General features: G+C 38.8%; 1 protein-coding gene across 10 annotated transcripts in view; it reads left to right on the forward strand.

The window, feature by feature from the left end:
* EXOC6 (exocyst complex component 6) overlaps positions 1-21,927 on the forward strand; it is an 86,498-nt gene that overhangs the window by 61,336 nt on the left and 3,235 nt on the right. For 9 of the 10 annotated variants that reach the window (XR_010081312.1, XM_063405608.1, XM_063405609.1 and 6 more), the window contains one exon: positions 850-923. Coding sequence is in view for 9 of the 10 variants with exons in the window: in XM_063405608.1 (XP_063261678.1) it covers positions 850-923 (74 nt within the window). In the remaining variant the exon portion in view is untranslated. Of the gene's footprint in view, positions 1-849; positions 936-21,927 lie in introns of those variants that run through there. The other variant, XM_063405607.1, reaches the window with a different exon arrangement.

The following is a 21,927-nucleotide window of genomic DNA, read 5'->3' on the forward strand; positions in this document are numbered from 1 at the left end:
CTGTTGCAGTAGTAGCTTTGTTTTGTTGGAAGCTCTACCTGAAGGGCATAAGAAAAATACTCTTAAGTTCTTTTGAAATAAGATATCTAACCTGAGTGGGGATGTGAGGCAGTGGTTGTTTGTCTTTGTTATTAACTTGTGACCAGAATAATAACAACAAAAAGTGTATTTATTTTTAAGTTTAACAACTACTGATCTTTTCCTGATTTAAATAAATAACTGACTTTTTTTTACTGACCTCGTTGCCACTTTTTGTATAACAAATATATTTTTGCCTGCCAATTTTGACAGCAAATTTTGAGTTCAAAATGAGCAGAAGTTCATTACTGATAAGCAGGCTAAAAGGCACAAACAGGCATTTCAGCTCTGCTCTGCCTGTTGGCACATAGGGCTTTCTACCTGTTATCTACACATGAAGCTAACTCCCACCTTACTGTTTGTCCTTTAATGCTGTTTGGCTGGAGGTGGAGGTTTTATAGCAAGGATGCTGTAACAAAGGCAGATGTTTGAAAAGACATTGACAGCCATGGAATTGGTATTTTTTGGAAATTCTTCAGTAATCATGCACCTCAGGCTAAAAAATATCTTGATTTCTAGGGTCATAACATTACTACTGGGATAGAATTTTAAGCAAAATTGCTAATAATACTCCTAGAAATATTATTCCTTAGCATTATTGGAAAAACTGTCAAAAGGTTGTTTGTTGTTTTGTTTGGGTTTAATCATTGTGAGTTATTAAACTATTCCTATGAAACTGAGCTACCTAGCATTTATATTGCATAGACCTTGATTTTTCTGTTAGAGTAAAAAAAAATCTACATCCGTAATATTTTAACCTTTTTTTTGCAGTGTTTGCTAGTTCTGAGCCTGTGCCAGGATTCCAGGGAGACACCCTGCAGTTAGCTTTCATCGACCTCAGACAAGTAAGACACTAGTTGGTGTTTTTTATCCTACTAATTTCCCCTTCTGACCAATGCTGAAGTTATTAAATTCAAGAACCTTTCATGTTTTTGCATTCCCATGTAATTAGTTGTGAAAAGCAGTTATTTGAAGTGTTGTTAGTAGCACTATTCCCTGTAATATAGCATAAAACTGTTTCTCCAGTGTGTGGTTAGGGGGCACTGTGCTACTGGTAGTAATGTTGTAGGAAAATTGGATTGAATTGGATTGCCTTTTTGCAAGAGAGTATGTGTTATCCTGTGTGCTGGTCTGATTCCATTCTGAGCATTTGCTCCTGTCTACAAAACTACTCTCTGGATAGCAGAATCAGGCATTGTATTATTTAACATTTCCTTTCCTGAATTTGTTACATAGAATTCTTTTAAACTGCTGGAAAGTAGCTTTATTCCAACTGGATGGTCATTATTCTACATAAAATTTAGTTGAATTTAATTTTAAATGCTGTAATATTGGAAGCACTTTTCCACAGATCTTGCCAAAAGGTTTTCTCAGACTAAAATCTACTAAAATCTTTCTAAATTTGGACATTATAACTGCCATTACAAATGATCTTCAAAACCTTTTCATGCTTGAAGTTAGCTTTTACAAAGGATTTACTATTTCACAAAATCGTAAGTATCATTTAAATAGTGAAATGAATCATTAACTGCACATGGAGGATCTGTAGCCTTAAAGATGTTGGTGATGTTTTTCAGGACCATTATGAACCTATCAAAGTCATTAAAAATAAGAGAAAGTAGACAGAATTCTATTTCAAATTATCTATATAGTGAGAATATTTTTGCTTCTGATAATTTAGTTGGTTTTTTCATAGCAAGATTATTAAAGAGCATTTCAGAAGGGAAGATTCTTGAGGCAAAAGTATTCAGATTTCTCTTGATAGTTAGAAAGGATTTCATTAAACTGTCTTTTTGAATGGAAAAGTTATAAGGTAGCGTTTTCTGTTATGTTCTCTCAATAATATAATAATGAACAATATCTACAGTGGGAGAAGTGTATCCTGTGTGAGCAGGATACAGGAATATGGCTACAAGATTTGTTCACGCCACAAGTCTTGCCTCGACTAGCAGTCTTCCGCTTTTGGATTCTTTTTTAACTCTCTTTATATTGCCAGTGTTAAAAAAACTAAATACCTTCCAATTTGTACTTAGATCATTTCAGTTGAAGGGAATGGATGTTGAGATTTTGGCACCATTTCTGTCATCCACCTAAGTGGAATCTTTGCAGACCCTACGTTTGTTTCAAGGGAAAACATGATTTCCAGCTATGCAAGAGGGCAGGGTTTGTACATACTTGCTACAGGAAATAAAGATTTTTGTATGTTTTAAGTACTAACTGGGGAGTATGTCACTTAAATAGGTGTTATGTTATTTATCATAGCTCTTAGCTTAGAATTCTGTCAAGCACTTTATAGAGGATTCTCTGTATGTCATGTGAATTTAATTGACTTAATATACTTTATAAATAGGGAAAGTTTGGGCAACTCTCTTATTGGGTTGCAACTGGAGCTTGCAGATGTAAAAGAGTTCTAGCATATTTGGTTTGGTTTTTACTATATTTTTGTGTGCATCACCAAAAAGTATTGCAGGCACACATCAAAAACTTTTACCATCTAGTAAGAATTTTCAGTGCTTTCCCTCTTCTCCTTACTTGTGATCCATTCTGTCTTAATAGGGTAGATGACAGTTCTTTTCAAGAATACTTAGAAAGGCAACAGAGCCTTTTTCAGAAGGTTCTTATAAAAGGTCATGCTTCTGTTTTTTAGTTTGAATTTGATACTTCTTCATGAATTGCAGGATATGAAAGATAAGGAAGTAGGTCCAGTGGTCAGGTTTTACCTGCCCACCCGGACTGTGCCCTGAGGTCAAACTCCTGATATTGGCTGTTTGGTACAGAGGAGCTGATGACAGGTAGGGGCTGATACAAGGGGGAAAGCTTGAACCGTATCAAAGCTAAAAGGCAGGAGATTTGGGACTCAGTGAGAGACTGTAGCTAAAAGATGGATCAGCAGGATTGCCCTCTTCTTAAAAAGCAGCTGACCTGCAAGGGAAAAGACTTTATCGTCCTGCCAATCACATGGTTGCTAATGGAAGCCAGTTATCTCAACAACAGCTACTCACTCTGTGCTGTACTAGTGCAGTGTGTAAGATTAATGAGGATTGGGCAGTAGGATATTATAGCACACTTACTAACAAAGTAAAGTCACTTACAGGGAGCCAGCTTGGAAGACAGAGAGAGGAGCTACACTTGAATGATTACCATGTAGGGAGGAGCAGCTTTGAAAAGAATTGCCATAGGTATTTTCAACCTAATAGTTCTTGATCCTCTGTCTTTCCCTGAGGACAATGTGTAGGCAGCATGTTGTCCCCAGCAAGCCCACTTTCCTTCTTCCTTCCACAGGCATAGAACAGCAAACAGAAACAGCTGGCTTGAGAAAGAGCTGTGTCTAAGAAGACAACAGTAGTTAGTAGCAGGAAGCTCTAAGAGGACAGAAATCACAAAGGAGCAAGCACCTACCAATGTCCTGTTTGAGCCACTGTCTCAAACTGTCTGTCTCTTTATACTATTCTGCACTTGAGCTTTTGGCATACTTAACATGCTCTTTAAAGATCTTTGTAATCTGAAGAAACACTAGTCAATAAAGATTTTTGTGCTATTCATAACCACAGTATCTCAGCATCTTAGACAGGTGACTTGGTGGGGTTAGCTGATCACACTTGATCATCTACTTCCAGCTCCAGCTAGTTTAGCAGGTAGAAAATTAGGGCAGATCCACAGTTCTGTGCAGCTGCAGTGATTGTGTCATGCCTTATGCCACTTGTCTTAGCGTATGACCTGAGGTCACACCTATGTGCACCCTTTGACCCCACTTAAAGCCATTGAGGGGCCATCTCAGCAAGGCAATTATCAAAATGGCATGTGCTGCTTTACAGAGACTGGTCTCTAGCATCTTGTGAAGATGACCCAGCTCTCCTGCAACGTGCATTGCACTCTGACAATAATTTCTGTACTGTCTGTACAGGGAGCCTGGGTAAATAGTGCAGTGGTCCCAAGTGAGGGGGAATAAACTCTGGAAATTTTGCTATCAATTCAGATCTTAGGTCAATTGGAATTAACCTTCTAAAGTAAACAGGTCTTAGTTTGTCCTACTTGAATTGTCTCTGAGGAGGAAGCACAGCCTCTGACATGAATTAGTTTTTTCCTGGTTATGATCTGTTCTTTAGTGCCTAAAGACTAGGGTTACAGTTTTGGAATGTGAGGGAGTTTCTTGTATGTCCTGTACACTTAAGTACTGTGAGGATAAGACATAAATATTATAATTCGTATGTTATTCCTTGGAGAGCCAGTGTAGTATGGAGTGGACAAGAACAATAATCTTATGGTAGGCTGAGAGTTCAGCAGTTGCTGTCCTAGGCCAAATGTCCTGATTCTTAAGCAAGTGGGTGCTAACCAATACCTATTCTGGAAATCGAATAATTTTCTGCAGAGATATAACTAAGCTGCCAACATAGCTTGACTTTGTTTCACTTTTGACTTGATATGTTTCTCCACCGTCAGCACTGCTTAGGGGCTTCTTCCTCTACTGTCTCATCTCAAACAAGTCAGCTAGCTTGATGATTTGTGGAATTTCCTTACTTTGCTGGGTTGAGGAGAACTGTGTCTTATCTGTGTTCCTTTGGCACTTAAGTACATGTTGTTAACACCCTCCAGCTGCTGTCAGTGTTGATCCTGCAATGGGCAGCAGTCTCAAGTGAGTTTAATCATATGCTGTTGGTAACTCCAGAGTTAGGCAACCACAGTAGCAATATTTCCACCCACATGATAGAAAGAGTTTCAGAGTTTGCAGTCTGATAGTGGTGTCCTTCAGATGGGAGACCAAGGGCTGTAATCAACAGTGTCCATAAGCTCTGCTTAAGCATGGGGGGAAATTATAGAAGATTTTCAGCAGTTTCTATTTTCCCAGTGTTAGAGATAAATTGGACACAAAGTCATGGTGCAATCAATATGACTAATATAGAGAGTAATTTATCATAGAAACATTAGAAGATACATGTTTGTCAGACTTTTGTTTATGATGTGTGTAAATAAGCATGTGTTGCTTCTATGAACTGAAGTTATTGGTAGTACACAATATGTATTCCATCTGCAAATTGATACCTGATAATTTAGAAGTATGTTTTCTTCTAATTCCAAATCATTGATAGTTCATTGGGTTGCTTGTCCATTTATATTTTAATGTGTTTTCTGGTGAGAAATGTTAGTAACCTTGTGAACATGCAACAAAAGTAATGTAAATTTATTTGAAAGAGGAAATTGTTATTACTACTTAATATAGCCCTCTTCTTTCTTCCCATTCATTACTGAGACTGTCCGTCTGATAAACTCGGAAGTAACTCCTTGCAGGTAGGGACTGTGTAACAGACCACTGGGCTTCAAACCCAGGCACAGGATTTTCTGCCACAGAAGACAGGGTGACAGTTCAGTCTTCCCCACTGTTATGTTTGCAGTGTTTAATTTGAAGTAATTTCCTGTGGCAGTAACTGTGTTTCAGCTCTGGCTTGTCTCCGATTCCCAAAGGTTCAGCCTGCCAAAACTCTTGCCATCTGTGTTCCCTGTGGAGAATGCTCTTGAGCCCTTCAGCAGACCTCAGAGAATAAGTTGTAGCCTGTTCCCAAACCTGTTTGCCATAACTCTTGGAAGCTGAAGGCTCTAAAGGTGTGCTCTGGCTTCCTCTCCAGGCTGCCAGCCCACAGAGTGCCTAGGCTTTGGAATTAGTGGGGTACACCCACCTTGACCTCTGTTCCAAGAACGAGACTTGAACTGAAAAAACATCAGGAGTTTTCAAGAGGGAGAAATCCCCAACAGTATGTTTAGGAGTAAATCTTAAAAACTTCAGAGTTTGAAGATAAAAGTAAGACTTTTTTTCATAAGGCAACAGTTTGAATTTTTAATTAGAAAGTAGTGTAGAACACTTCATCTTTTGCTTCCTGAGGGAAATGGTTGCTGAGACTTTCATCTTCACAGAGGCTCTTTCACAATGCCTACTGATCCCTTTCTCCCTGTTATGCACTCCCCAGCTTCTCTGAGCAAGCAGAGGAGCATGTTACATCTGTAACATGAAGCCCAGCCTCAGGGTGCTATGTAATGGGATTTGTGCTTCTCTAGTTTTCAGTGCAATGCTGCTTATTTAGCTAAAGAAAGGAGCTCAGGTTTCAGACAGCAACAAAACAGGAGTTGCATCTCGCTGGATTTCAGAGCATAGATCCTCACTTTGCTGGAGGAGGAAGGCAATTCTTCCTGGACTTTCCCTTCTCCATAAGTTGGCACTAAGGCAGGAGGGCTTGAGGCGCACTGTGAGCAGAAGAGGCACAAGTCAAGGTTCAATATCTCATGTATTTGCATCATACAGTGGTAACATACATTTGCATCTCTGGCTTTATAAATGACACTGTTATTTGAGTATGACTGCAAGTTAAAATGTGTGTTACCTGGCTTGCAGGGAAGACACAATATTTCTTCAGAGTACTATATTCTTCCAAGTAAACAGAAATTCTTCACACAAATGTGACAACTTGTTTTTAAGTACTTATATTCCCCAATGGAATCTCTTACTTTTGATTTCTCCTTCTCAGCTAGCTTCTGCAAAGCCTGTAGTTAATCACAGTAGGCTCAGGTCACAAGCTGTGTCTAGAGATATTTGTGAGGAAGATCTCAATCAGTGCTCTGTACACAGAAGCAAGCTGGCTCATTACTAGGATGGGATCTTCCTGCCAGCTGGTAAGAATTAGGAAGCTTGGGAAACAAATGCACAGAAATTAACAGCAGGGGGTCAAAAACAAGCGTGGCTTTGGATTCACAATCTTGATAAGGATTTGCAGAATCAAAGCAGAATGGCAAGTTAGTAATTTCCTGGTAGTAAGTATTTCTACCCTGTTAGTGCCAGAAACTAAAAGCTCACATGCCAGGTATTTGGTGTCTTTGGGACATTAAATCATTCATTAAATTCAGTGTGAAACAGATTGTATCCAGTTCATCTAAATACCCCTTTTTCAGCAGAGAAGTGTGAATAACATGCTGATCATGTACCAGGATTTTGCTCTAGATCATGGTGTACTAACAATGAGGGGGCATACTTGAAAACAGATTTGAAAACCTCAGTTTCAGAACAAATGCTGTTCACTTACTAGCTCTATCAATACCTCACTTAACAGAAGTTATATACCTGTGGCCACAAGATACCCCATTCCATTTATGGCAAAAACCTTAGCAGTTTTTCCAAAGGATAGTATATTGTACACAAAAGGCTTTGAGGTGTAAAGGTGTAATGCATAAACAGAATGCCATCTCTTAATTGACAGTAAAGAATGGCATAGGTACCTAAATCATGGAAGTTATAAAAAATAAGAAAATTCCTTATTGTTTCTTTAGGCTAGGTAATTTGTGGGACACACTTCTCTGAGTTCTCTTACTTAACAAGATACACACAAGAACTAAATGAGCCAACAAGAAATCTGTAATGTGTATTAAGAAACTACAAAGAACTTATGGAGCACTGACTCATCTGGACTTGGAGACCTGCAGATAACAGTCTTTGAATAAGCCTCAGTTAGGGCATTTTTTATTGTTGTTGTTAGGTGAATTTATAGTTTTGGGAACTGAGACAGGAAATCACATTTATTGATCTCATTTGTGCAGGTGAAACACTTGACTTAGAACTGTGCAGAAGAGTTTCATCTCTAAATGCTACCATCATGGAAATCACTAAAAGTTTCACTGGAGAGGTTGATCAAAGCAGATATGAAAAAAAAAAAAAAAAAAAGAAAAGTTGGCAAAAGCTGCTGTCAAGACTATTTAGATGGACATATCTGAATCCCTGTCTGAATACTACCAACTGTCACATTTAATCAGCTTTAAGCTCTTCTTGGTTATCATTACTTTTGCAAGACACAGTTTAGAAATAGTTAATCAATTAATTCAAAACCTACAGAGCTGTTGTTAGGATGAAAACTTCATATCTCTGGAAAACCTTTCCATTCAAGAAAGCTTATCTCATAGTTACAGAGGAAATTCCTATAAGACTGGGACCTAAATGGAACTGAATTTTATCCTTGGTAGTTGAAATGAAATCCCAAGAATACTCTGCACATAATGTTAGAACCCAAAGGATTCCATTTTCTTGGGCACTGAATTTCTTTAATAACTGGCATGCCATGGAACACTTTGTGAAGCAGCCATTTCCAATGACATTATAAGAGAAGGCACTAAATAAACTTCATCTGGAGAAGGTTTTATTCTTTTGCAGAAGGCCCTCTGGTAGGAAAGTTTCAGAAAGTTTACTTCCAGATAATTTCTCAATTACCAAATATCTTCCTTGAATTAGAGGTTGATCTATGTGCCTGTTACATTTCTAAAATCCTGCTTACCCTTTGGGTCACTGATGCACATTTCATTGAGTGAAAATTATTCAGTGAAATTAAGATTCTCTTTAGTTATTCTTCTGCTAGCAGTTTTGTTCCCGTTCAGTCCTTGCCTTTGCCATATAAGAAATTAAGTACATGCAAGGAAGAAAGATCTGGGTGCACACCTTTCCAAAGTTTGTGGATGCATTATACCAAGCTGTCTTCCTGCTGACAGGCAGCTGCTGCAAGATCTCCACCATTGTGTCTGGGCCCTCCTGTAGCCCTGAGCTGATGGATGGAGTTCAGTTTTGGAGCCCCCATCTCCCCAGTACTTCCTCTAAATTCTGTGAGCAATCTATGTGGTTCCTATGAGTAATGAATAAGGATTATTAATTAAGCAACACAAGAGAAGGAAATTACTGTTTTCCTTCAAGTTACATGTTATTTGTATTCTCTTAACATTTCTAATACCTAGTCTCCCATTGGGGAGCCATGGAACTGGTAGCTGTGTTAGTGTATTCTGCCCCAAAATCACTTACATTCTCCAGCCTTATGTAAACTGGTATTACCACTGGTATGTAGCATGTACTGAGCAGCACTACTAAGCCTTTAACCCTACAGATTTGCCTTCAGTATTTTTTTCAGTTGCATCAATCAACATTCTTAGGTGCCATTCCTTTTCTAAATTATCTGTCAATCACGTGCAGCAGACAGAATACCCCATTTTTCCTTTTGCTAGTTTCTTCTGTGAAAAAGGAAGTCCATCTCATCTTTGGAAGTCACTGCAGGGCAAATATAAAATCCAGTAAAATCAAAGGAATCTTTTACATCAGGAAAACAAGACTTCTTCTTTGCTTCAGAACAGTAACAATACAAGGAGGGAATTGCATGGACGTAGTAAAGCAATGACTTGAATTGGTGAAATGTAGTTAATGAATGTTTATTCATTTGGATCATAATATCTTGGGGAAAAAAACATCATATGTTCAAAAGTGTTTGCATTGGATGTACCTTAATGTGACACTGATCTGCATTTAGCTGTCTTAGAGCTGCAGAAATAGAAATTAAGAAGTATTACTCTGTCTAGCTAGACTGGCGTCTGTCAGTCAGTGAAATTTGGGAGATGCAGTTAATACAAAGATACCAATAACTGGCAAAGGAAATATTTTCATCCTGGTTTGTTATAACTGGATTCTGAATGAAGTGCAGTACTAGTTGTACTGCAAGCAGTATGACTGAACCAGCATGTTCTTGGGCACAGCTTGTCATATATGTTAACATTTATGGCTCTCATGGGTGTGTCAGGTTCAGAGCAATTTATCCTTTTACAAATTGTGCTATTTTAAAGAATATTGAAGTAACTAAGTGCACATGGAAGATTCACATACAGATTGTGTCCTCCTTGCAGAGGACTTTCTCTGGAGCATTAGTAGGAAAGGAGCAGTGCAACTTAAAAGACGCTGCGATTACAGAAAGTGTGAATAAAGAGTGAATAATAACAGAAATGCAGAAGTAAATCAAAATATGAGTAGGTGGAAGCCCTAGGGCATGGGGAGAAAAGAAGAATGTAAAAATATGGGATGATGGGGGAAAAAGATAAAAAGTCAATTTGTGTCTGTAAATGTATTTTATTATTCTTACCCTTTTCTCCTGTGTTTATAATTTTCCATGGTTTATGCTGAGATCCAGTAAGAACTTATCTTTTTTAAACAGTAGAAATTTGAAGAGATGTTTTTATCCAAAGAAAAGAAAGACTTTCAGTACACAGTTAATGGTGTATGAAGTCCATAAAACCATCAGGTTGCCTTATTCCCAGGAGAACTCAAGCTTTCCCACTTTCAGTAGTGTGCCTCCAGGAAATCGTTCAGAAGGACACATAATTAGCCCACACTCTTCCAGAGTGCACAGTGTAACTTGATGCAGCTAAACCAGAAGACAGTTTTCATCTTTTGACCCTGTGTCAAATGTGTCAGTTGAGTAGCTTACCTGAGATCTGTAAGACAACGTAGGCAATCAGGTATTTTCCCATAGAAAGGAACATGCAGTAGGACACACACACAAAACCACAATTTTAAAACCTGGCTTACTTTCAAAGTAACAGAAAGTGGTCATTGTAAGTGGCAAAATTCCAGATTATGTTTCTTTTTGCCAGTCTGAAGTTGAAAGAAAAATGTTTGCCCTTGCTTAGGATGTGTGAAAAGGACATTAAAAGTGGCTCTTTCACTTTAAGCACTAACAAGATCTTGAGATGCTATCATTCCACATGCAAATGATGGTTCTGGGAATGGTATAATGTTCAGTGTAGTGTCTACGTCTTGCATCCGTTGACATGCAGAATAGTTGAAAAAGCTCACAGTGAAATGGAATAATGTTGAATAACTCCTAGACAGAAGTGCCCTGGTAACTGGGTGGGGTGGGGTGGTGGTGGTGGCTTGTGTGTGTCAGGGTGTGGTGGCTGCAGGGAGTACCTTGGTAACTGGTAGAAAAGACACAAGCTGAAAACCCAAATGACACTGTAAAACAGACCTCATAGCTTAATTAAATAAAACCAATAATGCGATTTAAACTTCTTTGAGTTAAAATTACTTTAATAAGGGTGTTAATTACTAGAGGATTAACACTGCTTACATGTGATAATAGATCTGGTCAGTCAATAAAGGGTGAGAATAATGTTCGTTTAAGAAGCAAAAGAATCTAGCACAGGATTACTCATTAGAAAGGGATAACATTTCAAAGTGGCAAGTAAAATCAAGGGAAGATGTTTTCAAATTGCAGGAGGCATTACAGGCTGGATTTTGCCATCATTACTCAGCAAAAGTTCCATGTGTACTGGGATCTGTTGGTGCTAAAATATGAAGAGTAATTATTGAAAATGACATAAAAATAATTGGTATTTACTTGGTGTTCCAGAGAAATCATAAGAAATAATTTTTAGATAAACTATTTAAAGAAAATACTGTCTACAGAATTGAGCAGAAAATGTGCAATCTAAAGGAAAAAGGCCATCTTCTAAGGAAAAAAACTTCTTGAAGATATATTTCTTGGAAAAGAAATTTTATTGGATTATTGCCTTTAGGCAGAATGGGGTTTTTTCTAATATGTTTGCAAACAACAGCCAGAGGAGAAAGATCTTTTGCAAAAACCCAATTAAAAAAGGAAATTTTGATGTGTCCAGGATGCAACTTGCTGGGTTTGGAAGCCTTTGTTAAACTAAGTTTTCTAGACAGGTTAACAAAACAAAACCAGGATTTTATATGGGCTATAGTACTTGCTAAAATGTTTTGAGAGTCATTTGATAGATATAAATAGGGAAGTAACTGTTTTCTTGTAGCTGAAGAGGAAAGTGAAGGTTGTCCATGAAAGAATATGAACGTTTTTTCTTAGTGATTTTGGCTTTCCTTTTAACTTGTCTCTATTTACATTCCTGTGCTAGTGATTGTGGAATTCCTTGTCCAGAGGTTCTCAGGTCTAGCATAGCTTTCCCTAAGGGATGTAACTTCATCTGCCATAAAGGGTGGTTATGCAGCCGTACCCTGAGTGCACTGCTTTGGAAGATTTGTTTACAGTAAACTTACGACATCCACATGTGTAAGTATCTGTGCCTTATAGATTGCACTGGATTTTTGTTTCTGGATGCAAACAGAATTATGCTGTTTTGTGGCCTGTTATATCTTGAATTTCAGTGGCTTTTCACGTATTCTAGCTCAGCACCCAAGATTGGCTGAGATACTTTATTGAGCAGTTGCTGTATTTGTATCTGCTTCCTGCAGAAGCTTTTCAGAGAGTCACCTTGTATGTAAAATTCTAAGTGTTTTGGGGGCTACCTAAGAGAAGAATCTGGCACACTGTGGCTGTAATTTTTTTATTTTAGATGTGCAGCTTTTAAGAAACGCATAGATGCTAGAAGAAACTAAACCAAAAGAAAGTTGTCAATTAAAAAATAATTACTCTGTTGTGTGGAACCAAACTGTTTCCCCATACCTGCTGTAGAACCTCAGGTTATCTCAGTGGAAATAATATGATTCATAGTACACACTGTAGATCATGGACTTCTGTGGAGATCAATTGCTGCAGATTTAAGAGAGCTCATACATGTTACAGACCTGATGTAAATCCTCCTGTTAAGTTGAATCAGTCTCTGTAGCAATGTAATTTCAGCATATTTCAAAGATGTCATTTTCTCTCGTGGTTTTGTCCAAGTCAGAATATGACAAGGAATGTCTGGAAAGTTGGGAGAGGGAAATGCCCGGTTCACTGGATCCCTAGTCCCCAGCAGTGCCTGCACTGGCAGTGTCCTGGGTCTGCTCTTGAGCTGCAGCTTCACACAAAGAGCTGAAGTCTTCCCTTCCTCTGTAAGCACAAAGCTGATGCCATGGAGCTGTGCCATGCTCACTTGTCTTCCCATAGGCATCAGTTTGCGTTTGCACGCCAGGGCTGTGAATCTAGAGCTCCTTCCTTCAATCCTGGAAGTAACTGGACTGAAATGGAAACCCTGAGTTGGATACTTGGGCAGACCACTGCAGGTGATTAGTTCTAGGGGAGAGCAGCCTGACTAGATCAGATGTGTGTGTATACGGGGACAGTTTTGGGGTTGTTCAAACCAGCATTTCTCAATTGATGACTTCTTGTGGTATGGTGTATATACTTGTAAGACTACAGGCATCTGGAGTTACTCTTCTGGATAGTGCTAGGTATTAAATGTGACAGATGGGGCAAGAGTGGTCAATTCCAGAACACAGTATGGAAGTGGAAGTGAGTATGCTTTGTGTTTGATTTTTTTTCTAGTTACACTAAATTAGATTAATTTAAATTAGACCCACCTCTAAACCAGAGAAGATGGTAAAAATTTAACTTTAGATTTTGAACTTTTTGATGACATTTTTGTAGTGAATCATCTCAGATGGATTTTTACAGGAAGGATTGAGACAAATTATAGCGTTTTAATCCCCAGGAAGCTTATTTTAGTATACTGTGCCTCATCAGGTGCTGTTTATGGCATTATTTCATAGACGAGTGAATAGTTTAAAGCAAACCTGTTGTGAATTTTTGCAAGTAAAAAAAGAAGTGCCTATACAAAATTAAAGATTAAGTAAGCTAAACTATAAAATTTCTTTTGTTGATGTCAATATTTAAGTACTACTGGCAAACTTGTGTTTCAAAAACAACCAGAAGTCAAGTGAAAATGCCAGCTGTGCTGTATTAAATGTTTCATAATTTCAACAGTTGAAATTGTCTTTTCAAGTCTCGTTCAGGTGAGAGGCAGATGGCCTGTCCTGGGGGGCTGCACTTGTCGCCCCTGGTGCTGTTTGAGCGTGTACACCTCTGCGTCAGGAGCTCAAAACCAGAAAAAATGGTGAATGACCTGACCATTGCATAATACACGATTTTTAATCCACACAAATTTTGCCATTGACACAGTTTTATGCTTTGTCTAAAGGGACTTTGTGTACGGACTAACACGCTTGACAGGAGCAATTTGGCCCGAGCCCATGCCCTCTGGAGCCTGACTGTCTGCCAGGCTCCTGCTTTTCAAACTCTTCCCTGCTTCTAGACTCAAAAGATGGTTCTTTTGCTGCTAGTCCAGCTTATTCTTTAATGATGAGGAACAACACACTTCATAATAAACATTTTCACTGTAATTAAACAAATCTTCTTTGAAGAGGTATTACTTGTTGCTGTGTTGTGTGTTTCATAGGCCTAGCTATTTATACTTGTCTCAGAAACTGTTTTTCTGTGTCTTCAGATGTTACGTCGTGGGCTGCTTGAAGTTTTAATGGGATTTGTAAAAATTATACATTGTGAGTGTTTTTCTGGTTATGGTAACAGCAATAAGCTTGTTCATGTGACTTCAACAGCAAGCATTCTATTTTACCTAAGTTCATTTTGAAGTGCCAAAGAATAAGAAAAAATCCATGAATATAACAAGACCAGGCATCTTTCAAAGTGTACCACAAGGTCCAAATTCTAGGAAAGAGTTCTGCCCTTTGCAAGGATTTTTTCTTACAAAAGATATATGAATACAAATAACTTCTGTTTTTTCTTAGCATAGCAACAAATCCCAGTGGTTCAGCTGTCATAACATTATACATTGTACATTTATGAATGTGTTGAAGATTGTATCCCAACATTCAAGATAGTGACAGATACAATTTCACTTCTAAATTTGAAACAGATGGTAGCATTTAAATACAAAATTGTTTCATTCTTGTGAACATTTCAGTATCCCAAGTTTAGACACAATTTCTAAATGCATGGTGCTTAGAAGGAAAAGGCACGTTTTAATGCAGTGGCTTAAAAACTGAAAGACACTGCCTTTCTAACACAGACTATCCTTCCTTTGAAAATCCAGGGCTCAGTTTTCAAAGCATTGTCTAGGAATTTAGCCTGCGACCCCCATTGACACTAATGGGAATTGCATAGCTAAGTCTCCATAACATCACTTTGAAAATCCATTTGTTGTACCAATTCAGAAAAATAGCATAAACTACAGGGAGACGTTCACAGATCAAGAGATCAATGTACACTTTGAAATACAAGACCAATGTGCATTATTCAAGTTTTGTGACGAGTAGGGGGGATTCAGAAATTCACCACATTTGCAAAATAAGTCACAGGTCTAAATAAAACAAAATATTTTGGCAAGTGGCAGGCAGACTTGCTAACCAGACTAACAAGATGTTTGTCAGCAGTAATGAACACCTACTGATTAAGTGATAATTGTGTTTGGTTGGTATGGTGTTATTCTACAGTTAGCAAACTGTGTTTTTGTCTTTCAAGCTGGACTTAGGTATCTATATTTTAAGTAGTTCTGTTGTTCCTTTGCAACCAAGAAATGTTCAGAGTAAACAAGACTTGTCTTTGTCCAATTTTGATTTTGATCCTGATCCTTTATGTTTTGTTTTCCAATTTAGTAAGTGCTTTCATGGTGTGCATGCTTTAATTAACAGGAGCATAACTTGGTGAATAATGATGGTGTTATCTTCATAGTCATGCAGATGGTTTTTATGGGAAATAAGTGTATACCTGTGTCAGATATGTTCACGTATACTTGTGCATGAAACCTAAGCAAAGATTTAAAAAGTGTTGTTCTTGTTGTGTAGCTGTTACTCCAGTGCCTATGAGTTCCAGTCATGGACCATGGCCCCATTATGCTGGGCAGAATATAAATAAGTGTTTTAACAAAAGAAAGACAGTGCTGCCTCAGAGTTCCCAAAGCAATGAGATTATAGCTCCCCTGAAAGGCTAACATTATGTCAGAGATTATGAAACAGCAACGATTCTGGTTGACAGGCTTCCTTTTGGGTCCTGAAGCCCATTTGTCCTTCTTAAAACAAGGTGGGGTGGGAGGGTACAGTGTGGTCTCCTTGGAGTAGGAAATGTTGAGGACCGGAACATTTTTGAGTCGCTTTTGCGAGTTTACTGTGTTTAAAATGAAAGACATCTTCATGTTTGGTGCTTTTTAGCTCCAAAGCCCGATAAAAAAAGTAATAATTGAAATATTTATGTGTCTGCTCTTTCTTTATCTTAGGGATTTAAATGATACATAGCTAGCAATAGCAGGTTTTTTCTCTAGGCCAAAAGCCATGCATCCTCAAGGAAAAAATCGTAATGTTACTTCTGTATTCCTTCCTAAGAAAAGATCGGGTGTAGCTTGCAGTTGTATATGCTTGGCACTATTAATTTCCCAGAAGAGTTCACCGTATTCTAGGCTTTGGGTTTTTTTTAATTAAAGAGGTCAAAATCCATTATATCAAAATTTCAAAGAATTTACCAATTAGCTGTAGTCTGTGATGCCCAGCAGGTGGCTTTTATACTATTAAAGAGAGATTGTTTCCATCTCTGATCAAAGCAAAAGCAAAACAAAAGAAAATATAGAATATTTTGCTGTACACAGTGCAAACCACTTGCTGTGTAAATTATGTGAAAACTGTATATGAGAGACTGTTCAGTCATCCTGCTTTAAGAAAAGGTTCTATATATTTTCACACTGGTCCTCACAAAGATTTTAATGGTAATGTCTAAGTATGTTTAGATTACTGATTAGCTGAGGTTAGACAGCTTGCTGTTTCCTAAAATGAAGACTTTAGCATTTTCCTTATTTAAAAGTAAAAGTAAAAATGCACAATTAAGTAGATAATGAATTTACTAGAAGTGAAATTAGAAAAAGCTGAGTGTGCTGGAATGTTTCAAGACCCAAAAAAATTTCCCAATTTGCACTTTTCAATGAATCTAAACTTCCCCGATTTTTGCCTACTTAAAAGAATGTTTGTGACCTTTTGACCCTTTTGTTATCCCTTACTCAGAAAGGCCTTTATTCTGTAAGACTTAGGTATAAAAAAATAAAAAGAGCATTAATGGCGTAACAGTCCTTTCTGATCACCCTGTGTAAGATGTTTATGCAAAGTGTCAATAGAAGCAATTGGCCTAACAGTGTGACAACCTGCTTTGCTTGGAAATGGGCTAATCTCCTGTTTGGGTTATCCAGAGGTCAGGTAAGGATTTCTTTTTTCGCACTCCCCGTAGTGCATGGGTACATAACCTGCAAACACTACAGGGCAGAAATCAGAAGCAATTGAGCCCAAGGATGCCACAAAGCATTTTTAGTTAATCCTGAGCAGCTTGCTTTTCCTGATTTTTTTTCCCCTCTGCTTTCTTTTAGTTTTTCCATTCCTGGTCCCATCCCAGAGAGTCTGCTTGAGCATATAACACATAATGATGACAGGGATTCTACCAATTTCATTATCTACTGCTTCACTGTGTTCGTTTTTTCCTTTTTTTTTTTTTTTCCAAACAGGCATCATCCCACTCTTTTTTGAAGTTCACGTGGAAACCTACTTTAAATCTCAGTTTTTGAGGGCTGCCCCCTTTGCCCTGTCACAGCAGGCTGGAACTCAATAAGAGCTCAGGCAAGCGTAGCGGGCCGGGCAATGGGCCTTGGCGGGCTGCACGCTGTGAACTCCTGCCTCACTGAATCAGCTTCTGTGTGTTTTTATAACTGCCTTTTTTTTCCCTGTTAATTATGCCCCAAGGCTGTGGAAAGACAGCATTTATCTGTTTCAACAGACTAAGCAGCAAGTGTTCTGACATGTTTATCAGGCAAATTGTACCTGACAAAAGGTAATTACATATGCAATCAAGTCCAGAAGTAACTGGGTGATTAGGGGTTAATAAACTGTTTAGCATAAGAAATATTCAGTGTGTGAGCAAGGAGAGCTGGCCAGAACTGACATAACCTACAGTCATATATTAAAAAAATTATTCTTCTTTGGATGGAATATTTGACTTTACTGAAAGGGAAGTAGGAAATTAAGTGAACAACTCAATTTTATCTCCAACTCCCGAATCACTGGTGCCATTTGTACAACCAAAGCAATTTGCTGATGCTTGTGCTGCCTCAGAAGAGATTCCGACTTGCACCATTCCAAGTTGCACTAAGCTACCTTGATAATTTACAATTAGGATTTTTGTAGTATAACCAGCACAGTGTCTAAAGGACACTGCCCCCATTGCCATCTGCAAAGCTCATGTCTCCTCCTTGTGCCTGTTGCTGTGTTCACTCTGTGCATAGCTAGTTCCCAAAGTTGCGTTCTCTTCCAAGATTATTCCTGACAGTTGCCCAAAAGTAAAAAGGAAAGGGCATCTGTATGATATCTGAGGATGTGACAAGAGGCTCAAATGGCATTGAAAGGGCCGGATGGTCAATTCCAGCAGTTCCCAGTGCACAAAATTCTCACGTAATTACAAGATGGCCTAAATACAGGACTATGGCTGAGCTGCTCTGAACTTTAGGTAATGCAATACAAAGCTTTAGTGAGCAATGATGAAGAGTAAATTCTGTTCAAACACGGCCATATCACCTAGATACTGGGAAAACAGTAGAGTACTAACTTTGAAGAATAGGTAAAAGTACCCTATTTGAAAACAGAATTCTGTCCCTAACAGTTTAAGATCTTCCCCCCTCATAGCATCAATATTATAATATTTTGTGTTAACTGATCCTGTTAGCTAGCAAGGTCTTACAGTAGGAGCTCTTTCAACCAAAACATAGTTTAATATCTTTTAAAATAAAAGTCTTCCAATTAAAAATAGCAGTATTATCTGTATAATGTGAGAAATTACTATAAACTTTTACGTAAGTACCTTTCTTTTCCAAGTGATGTTTATTTCTTCAGAGAGACCTAATGTTAGACATAAAAGGTGTTTAGAAAATACCTGCACATGAAGGGAAAATTACAAAATCAAAGAACTGTAGAGCAGTAGAGCAAACAGAGGCTTAAGTTAACCTATAATGTTAGAAGTATATATGTGACTAATAATGTAATGGTTTGGGAAAGCAACACTGTTGCACGTATGTTGTAAGAAACATGTTGCTCTCTGATGATCATCCCTCATGGTTCCAAGATGTTGGATAAAGGTTCCCCTTATATCACACCTTTAGAAGAGGCAAAATCCTCTGAATAAGGTGGAAATGTAGACTGTACCTTGTAAATGGAAGTAAGTGGACAGTATATAGGATGTTCTGTGTGGTGTACAGGAAAGGCTAAAGCTTGTTCTTTTTTTTTTTCCCTCTTTCCTTGTTTTCTTTTTTTTCCCACAATGACTCAGACACGCACACATCTCTGCAAATTGTTCCTAGTCAGAGGGGAATAATTGCTCTTTGCTCCTAGGGAAGCATATTCTGCTGCATTGTAAAATACTTGGGTATAGTATTGCCTGTCTGAGCTTATTCTTATTTTTCATGGTTATTATGGGATAAAGAGCACAGCAGTGCCATTGTTCTTGGGTAACAGAGTACGTATATTTAGTTTATTGAGTGCTTCACAGTGTTTTGGCTGCATGATAAGCTGGTTCTGACTGAACACCCTTGGGTGGCTCCTTAGGTGGGGCTGAGTAGCTTTCTAACAACCAAAATGAGCTGTGCTGCCTCCAGACTCTGAGCAGTGAGGGAGACTGCCTTTCTGTCAGGTTTTTTCCATACATGTTCACTTAGGAAAGATGCATGTGCAAAATAAACATTTCTCCTATTGTAATTTCAAGGCAAGCTGTGCACAATCTAACCTTGAAGGAGTTGCTGCCAGTAGCACCATTATGATGAGATGCACTCTGTGGCTCTGACTGATTTTTGAGGCTGGGAAATACTTATTGCCAGGACCTACTGTTTGCCCATATTTATCTTTTGACAGTGTATGCCAGTGTGGAGTTTTCCTTGGTAGACAAAACATCTCATTTTCAGTTACTGTCTCAGTAATAGTGGAAGCTTTAATAGGTAAAATAGTAGTAAGGAAATGTTGCTTTAACTTGGCCTTTAATCATTTTTGATCCTAGATGCTGCAGTAAAAATTTCTGTCACAGAACTAGCAAACTGTCCTGTGCTTCATGTACATCATCTGCCTGTGGCCAAGACAGTCCCACTTTTTCTGTATCAGGGAGAGGAATTAAAATGATTAATTTAAATAGAGCACACATTTGTGTAGCAAAAGATGGCATAAATCAGAAAGCAACAGAGCAGCAGAAATTGAAATAGATTGGTGAGTTAACACCTCTGCATTGTTGCTGCAGGAGTGAAGGTGAAATTGGTGTTGTGTTGTGCTCAAGTGAAGCTTTGCATGAATGGATTGAACTTATTTCCCACCACCCATGTGGTGGTTCTGGGGCCAGCGAGTCACTTCTGCTAGACTGTCCTCTCTGCCACTGCTCGCCAACCTGCTCCCCTCACAAAGCACCTGCCTGGGCTGGGCATCCACCGAGCCCGGCTGCCAGGGCAGGCGCAGGTGACAGGAATGGCCAGGACAAGATCCCAGGCACACCAGGCAGCTCTTGCCCACCCCACAGCATGCAGTACTTCTGTCAAAGCCCACTGCGTACAGCAGTGTGCCGCAGTGCAGAACTGCAGCTGTGAATGGGACAAAATGCTCAATGCGTAATTGTGCACAGCAGCAGTCTGGTCTCCAGCAGTGTCTGCAACTCCCTGCCACATTTAATCCAGAGCCAGGACATGATTGTCACACTGCAGCCTCTGAACAGATGCACAGGAGGAGGAAGGGGGCTGTGACTGAGTGGCATGTGTCATTTGATTGCATGTCTGGGCCTTTGAGCTACCTGCCACATATCATGACAGCTGCTTTAACTGAAGAGATGTATTAGCATGGCTTTAGATTTATTAGTTGGCTGCGTACAGCTCTTTCACCATGCATGGAGCAGGGAAGAAGCTCTGGGTACAGCCCCTTGGCAATAGTGCCTCTTTGGGTATTCATTCTTTAGGGCCAGGACTCTCTCAGAGTGCACAGAATATGCTTCATGTGTGACTTCTTTTTGCCTCGTGTTGAAAAACAACAGACTTCATGGTCTGTTTAGAGCCCTACATGCATACCTGTGTTTGACCAGGTGACAAATGAGGTGTAATCTTCCAGCCATCACTGTCACTGAGATTTCCCAGAGCCATGGCACAAGCAGTTGAGTCAACCATTGAAAGCACTGTATGAAATTCACTCATGCAGTATTGTCAGGGAATTTCCTTTGAACTTGTCAGCACTGTAATTGTGTCAGTCATCAATGGCTTTGGGCTGCTCCTATTTTAGCAGGATACCTTCAGATACCTTTCACCCATATGAGCTTCAGGGTTGTTTAGGATTTACCCAGAAGCCTCAATTTCAATGGTACAATAGGGATAAGAAATGAAATCTTTCACCGCTGACTCACTGAATACAACTGCAGGAATATTGGTCCATCCTTAAGGACCCTTCCCATGTGGAGCCCATGACAAGTAGCACTGGAAGTAGCCGTAAGTTATTAATGACCAGAGTATATAGTTTGGGTTCCTGTCAGCTTTATGCTCACAGCTCATTTTGTGAACCTGCCTGTCCTATCTTTCCACTCTTGGTTGTGCTTTAAGATATCTCCATGAGGACTGGGCACCACAAACTGTGTAACGCAGGTAATAACAAATGATGAGTAACATGCACTAGCAACTGAGGCTGTGAGTTTCACAACTGATGCTAATTTCTGAGTTATCAAGCCTTCCCCAGTCTGTTTGCTTGGTGACTGAAGGCTTGTTCTCAGCAACTCAGTAAAATTGGTGGTGTCCATCTCGAGAAAGGGCTTTGTGAGAAGGAACTGTTTGAATTTGGCTTTGGTGGTTATTATGGATATCTATTTAGCAGTGCCTCCTTGGGTTTTAGATCCTTTCACCCCTATGAGATGGTTAAATGTAAGTGTCACTGAGGTTTGTAAGGGTCCCTGAAGGTCTTTGGGATGACAGAGCAGTAGGTATGTCAGAGGTCCAGGAAATGGATATAATGCCAGGAAGTGTTGCTAACTAGTCCTAAAAGACTACACTACAATTAAGGAAGGAGTAATTAATTAGAAAATTATGTATTTAAATTAGACACTCTATTTGAAAGTAACATAAGAAAGTGGTTTGGAAGTGGAAAAATTTGTAAAAAAAAGCATAGAAATTTGAAGCTGGGAAGACTGGATCTATGCTTTTATTTTGTAAATAAATTGGTTGTTATGATTTTGGGCACGAGCATTACTGGACACCTCTGACAGTTTATCAGGCTGAGAAGTT

The sequence above is a fragment of the Prinia subflava genome, chromosome 9 (assembly GCF_021018805.1).
Source record: "Prinia subflava isolate CZ2003 ecotype Zambia chromosome 9, Cam_Psub_1.2, whole genome shotgun sequence".
NCBI lineage: Eukaryota > Metazoa > Chordata > Aves > Passeriformes > Cisticolidae > Prinia > Prinia subflava.